General features: G+C 31.4%; 1 protein-coding gene across 1 annotated transcript; it reads right to left on the bottom strand.

Annotated features, from left to right (window-relative positions):
- Window positions 1–669: 669 nt before the first annotated feature.
- On the bottom strand, window positions 670–2433 carry LOC118049041 (auxin-responsive protein IAA33). Its single transcript, XM_035058895.2, has 2 exons — window positions 1893–2433; window positions 670–1268 (listed from the first exon to the last, which is right to left on the bottom strand). Exons 1-2 carry the CDS (start codon window positions 2336–2338, stop codon window positions 1187–1189), a joined length of 528 nt encoding a protein of 175 aa, XP_034914786.1. The 5' UTR covers window positions 2339–2433; the 3' UTR covers window positions 670–1186.
- Between the last annotated feature and the right edge of the window lie 3731 nt (window positions 2434–6164).

Raw genomic sequence — 6164 nt, 5'->3', positions numbered from 1 at the left:
CACTAACATATTAACTTGACATCCAATAACATCAACAACAACAACTCTAAGCACAATGTAAATAGTTAGAACAATATTTTGTCAATTAATTTGATGCTTCCAACCTTGCCTAATCTTGTGCTGCTCTTATTTCGTTGTGCCAATTTCAGTATTGTTTATTTATTCTATAAATATGTGAAATATTTTTCATATAATATACCCTCCCCGTCTTCTTATTATTGGCTTTTTAAAAATAAATAAATAAAGACACCAACAATATATTAATTAATGTTGATTTTAGTATGTTATTCTTTTTCAACCTTTGTATTTATCTAACTCTTAATTTTGCATTTTAAAATTGTGAATTTAAAAAAAGTTAAAAGAATAAAAAAAACAGCGTTTGTAAAAACCTCAACTTGTAAGACAAATGAAACAATTAAAAATTACAAAATAGCCAATAAAAATAGCACGGAGGAAGTGTTGTAGTAGCTAATTTGGTGTATCTAACCACTTCGATATCCAACGGCCATTTCGGTTAGTATTTGACCAAAAGTTGTCGACAATAACTGAGAGAGAGAGATGGGATTGAAAGTGCTGATATGCTATAAATTAGCTCTCATTCGTTCCAGAGGAACAGAACAAGACAGCTACATATGACAGCAAGTGCTGAGTTTCATCCACTCATGTTCGGCAAGAAAGACGTTAAACTTCCAGGGTACCAGGCCATCACCACTTACATATCCAATTGAAAGAAATAAAAAGAAAACATTGTCTTTTTTCTATTAATTAACTAAATTTAGCTAAAGATATACTGACATGAAAACTAATATACAAATGAAACGATTTGATACTGTTATGATTCACCTGGGTATGGTGCGTACATGTGCTAGAAGGTAAGTTTGACCTTTTCTGATGAACAGAGCGAGGCAAGAAATAAGGGCAAATGCATGGACCACATACATTAGAGCTGCTAGAAATAAAACAAGATCCTTGAACAACCGAATTTGGGAGATCAGAGTTCTTTTATTCAAAGAAGGAAACGAGGTCGTCCTTCCCAAGAAATCTAGCTAGCTAGGTGCCATATTTTCCATAGCAAAATCATAAACCCTGTTTTTTTTAAAATATTAAACTGTATAACCTCCTTGACTTCTTACATCTTGATCAATACAATCATCACACAGCCAGACCATATATAGCAACCCAGCCCCTAGGCCGCCCCTCCTGTTCTCTTCCTTGAATTCCCCTTCGCTGGCAGTATCCTAATCCTCTTCGCCACACGCACAAAGTCTCTATATATTCACACCCAGAGTGACAAATTAAGAGCAAGCAATAGTGTAGCATAACCATTTACATCACAGGCATAACCAATAATTTATCGAGCGAAAAAGAAAAGGAAAATGAAACCTCTATAGGTTATGGGTTTACAATGCTACAATTTCATTACGGAACATGAAGTGGGTCCGTACGTATTCATAGATATACTAATGTGGTCAATAACATATTAACATAAATATATATTTATCGATTTATCATATATTGATCCATTGACTATATATATATATATATTGATGTGATAGTCAAATAAATATATTAATAGATCCATCAACATCAGCATGATCAAGATAAATATATCAACAAATCTACCAATATCAGTATATCAATCATCATATAAACATATATGTGTCAATAACGATCTCTATGTTGATTGTTAAAGTAATCATATAACTGATGAGGCGATAAGAAACTATACCACTATAAGTAAGTTTTTAATAGGATTTCTTACTGCTGAAAGAAATAGAGTTTCATAATAAAAAACCATTTATATATGGAGTCCTGGGTAAAGGACACGTACATTTAGTCAATGACATTACAACATGGCAATATAATTCGTCAAAATGATAACGTATACGTACTTCCAGTTAAGGTCACCAGCAAGAAGGAGATCACTTTCAATGTCTTCATAGGCAATGAGATGACCAGGAACAGCATTTGTGAGATCAAGATCATGATCACTGACACTCTCTGATGCTGATGATGCGGTCGACCCTCCGGAATCGCTGCCTCCGTCAACAAACATCTGCCTTAAAGCCTTCGCAAGGCTATGATAGTTGGCATGCTTCTGAAGGCTAATTCTCTGGCAGATCGAACGGCCCTCGAGAACAACTGTCACCGGAGGGATCATGGTAGAAACAAGATCATCATCTTCAAAGCCAGGAAAGGTTATAGGCTTAGTCATGAAATTGGGTAGAGAAGAAGTTGGCCTAGGGAACTGGCTCAGGTTTGGGACACTTGTAATCTCTTGCCATCTTCTTTTCAAGGGTTCTTGTCTTTGTTGAGATTCAAAACCGTTCATGTTCATTTTTTTTCTTGCTTGATATCTCTTTTCAAGGGTTATGGAAAAGTGTCTGTGATCTTTTGAAAGAGAAGTAGCTAACAAACTGAAAAGGGTGTGGTCCTTGGTGGGATTTTGTGTAATAGGGAGATGTGAGTGCGGGCGTGTGTTAATTAGTAGTAATAAATAGACTGAAAAGAGTTTGGTGTCTATGCTGGAGAGGTTGAGAGAGAGAGGTGTGAACCTACTGGTAGGGCAATGGGGTGACTCTGTGAGTTTGAATTGTATGAACGTATTTGTTAGGTTTTTGGTAATATATATATATATGAATGAGAGAGAGAGGGAGGGAGGGGGTTCAAATATCGGGGAGGTGTCTGAAAGAGATTTCTTTTGCCTTCTTTTTCTTTTTTTTTTTTTCAAACGAATCAATGCCATCTTCATGTGAAGTATGAATCTATAACTCTTTTATTCTCCCCTTGCATCTCCTAGTTCTTCACTTAACTACCCAGTGACGCCTGAGCTCTCAGCCCTGTCTTTTATATTAGTACGTTGCGTTGTATATAATAGTGCCAACTGGCATATTGAAAATCTACTCTTATAAATATAATATAAAATCATATTTATTGGGATGGTGATTAAAAGCGTGAAGAAAAAGCGAGCTCAAAAGGCGTAGTGCAATTCATGAGGAATATATAAATACATATATAGATTAAGAAGCAATATTTTTAGTAAATAAATAATAAGAAATGTGTCTAGTAAATTGAAATGCATGGGCTACATAAACGACCGCGTTGTGGTCGGCGAACGCATCGCTTCTTTTTTACTCTCAAGTGGTCGCGAACTCCAAATTATATTTCTCTTTGGCCACTCTCACCCTTTTTCTATTAAGATTAAGGTGTCCCCACGAAGGCATGTACAACCAACCAAAAGAAAATCCTAACCTTACTCAAGCAGAGAAATATGGTATTGTTGGCTAGGGTTGTTTTGGTCATTTCTATATATATATATATGAAGGTGATCTATCTTAAAAATCCAACATTTTTTTCTTGCCAATTTATTGACCAAGATCTAAAAAGAATTGGCTGTAACGATAATGTATAATACATTAATTTGGAACATATGCTCATCATAACATATGAATTTTTATGAATTTTATGTGCTAATAAGTTCATGAACATAGATTTCATACTGTTATTAAGGGTTTCAAATTTAATCAACATATATATATATATATATATATATATATAAAGACTAATATATTTCATACATTACACCATATTCTCTCAATAAACATACATGTTATCTAAGTTATGTCAGATATAGAGATACAAGCAAAGACATGTGCAGTTTATATTCTAAGATTAAGTTATCTAATATACTAAAAGAGATTAATACTCTTGTTACTGTTTACATAAATATAAAGTATCGTGGATTGAAGCAATGTAATGACAAAGTTGCTCTTGCCACATAGAGTTAAAAAAACTGCAGGGAAGGATAGGGTTGTTTTTTTATTGGGATGTATATGGCATTGAAGGAATGGTTGGGAAGAAAATGATCAGCTCTAGTTTGAGTAGGACTGCAGGCCTCAAACTACATACATCTAGTGTTGGGGTTGGCAAGCCCTAAGCGCTCGTGAGCCAAGTGGGGTTGCAGGCCCCAGGTTGTAGACATATGATGTTGGGGCTACCCCTAAACACAGGGGCCAGACCCACATGCATGGCTGCAAACCCACTTAGAACGCCTTGGCCTTAGGTCTTTTGTTAGGACCCACTGCTTATGGGTCCTGCATCAGGACCCAGGTCTCTTGGGTCATGCGTCGAGACCCAATCCTCTTGGGTCCTTTGTCAGGACCCAAGGTTCTTAGATCTTGGGTTTATTAATATAATTATTTGTGTTATAAATATTATTATTTTTCTTATAATTCAAAGTATTCATCTCAAAAATAAAATTATTTATGTTATAAATATTATATTTTATATTATAACTCAAAGTATTCATATCAAAAATATTATAATTTGTGTTTGAAATATTATTATTTTTATTATACTTCAAAGTATTCATATATAAAATATAATTATTTGTGTTATAAATATTATTATTTTTATTATAATTCAAAGTATTAATATAAAAATATTATTATTTGTGCTATAAGTATTATTATTTTTATTATAATTCTCTTGAGTGCTCTAGACGCAGAACCAATTGCCCTTGAGTCCTAAGTTAAGATCCAATGCTCTTAACTCCTGCGTCAGGATCCATTTCGCTTGGATCCTAGATTAGGAGCCAATTGTCTTGGGTCCTGCATCAGGACCCATTTCGCTTGGGATATGCATCAAAACCTGGGTCTCTTGGGTCATGTATTGGGATCCAATCCTTTTAGATCCTTTGTCAGGACCCAAGGTTCTTGGGTCTTGGGTTTATTGATATAATTATTTGTATTATAAATATTATTATTTTTCTTATAATTCAAAGTATTCATCTCAAAAATAAAATTATTTGTGTTATAAATATTATTATTTTTATTATAACTCAAAGAATTCATATCAAAAATATTTATAATTTGTGTTCAAAATATTATTATTTTTATTATAATTCAAAGTATTTATATCAAATATATAATTATTTGTGTTATAAATATTTTAATTTTTATTACAATTCAAAGTATTAATATAAAAATATTATTATTTGTGCTATAAATATTATTATTATTATTATTATTATAATTTTTTTGGGTGCTCCAGACGCAGAACCACTTGGCCTTGGATCCGGCGTCAGGACCCAAGGTTCTTGGGTCTTTGGTTTTTTAATATAATTATTTGTGTTGTAAATATTATTATTTTTCTTATAAATCAAAGTATTCATATAAAAAATATAATTATTTGTGTTATAAATATTATTATTTTTCTTATAAATCACCGAGGCCATTAGGCTCACACGTCTAGGCTCATTTTTGCTTTTTTTAATTTTTAATATTTATTTTTTAATTTTATATTGAGGTAAAAAAGTCTAATAAAAAAACCATTAAACCCACTTGAGTTCATAACCCGGGTTATAGGTTTGACAATTTAAATCCATAACATCTGGATCGATCCAATATTTTATTTTCTGATTTTTTAAAAAAACATATATGATTGAAATTTTTTTAGCATTTGTTTTATTTTGAATTTGTCTTCATGATGTATATTTTCTTCTTTTTTTCTTTGAAATTGATTTTTTCAGATTTTATCAGCATGGTTAAATCGTGAAACTCGGGTGGATCAAATATATTATCGTCTTATTTTTTAAAAAAAATATGATGCTCAAATTTCTTTAAGCTTTTATTTTATTTAAATTGGTTTTCATGATATATTTTGTTTTGGTTTTTTTTTTGTAGGATTAATTGGTTTCAATTTGCTTTTTATATGGTTTTTCATCATCTTGATTTTTTTAAAAAAATTTAATCCACATTATCATTGGTCACGCATATTATTATGTTATATGACATTGAAAAACAAAATGCTGCAATCATCATATTTGTTTATATATATATATATATATATTTTTAAATGGTCTGATTAGTGACAAAGCGGGTCAAAAAGACTAATATTATCTATATTGAGATTAGAGATTCATAAGAGTTTTATTTCTTATGGTTTAGTGACCATGATCTCATTGTGGTTTGGGTCAAAAAATTTAACTTAACAAAATAATATTAAAAATATAAATATTATTAAATAATATAAATATTATTATTGGGTATAATGTTACAGTTATATTTGATGTTTTTGGATTCAGCGTTATAGCTAGACCAAACACTCTTAAATCATACAATTTTTTAATATTTTTTATAAAAATAAAAAATTAACTTGCAGTA

The sequence above is a fragment of the Populus alba genome, chromosome 12 (assembly GCF_005239225.2).
Source record: "Populus alba chromosome 12, ASM523922v2, whole genome shotgun sequence".
NCBI lineage: Eukaryota > Viridiplantae > Streptophyta > Magnoliopsida > Malpighiales > Salicaceae > Populus > Populus alba.
This window is presented reverse-complemented; position numbering and strand designations above follow the sequence as displayed.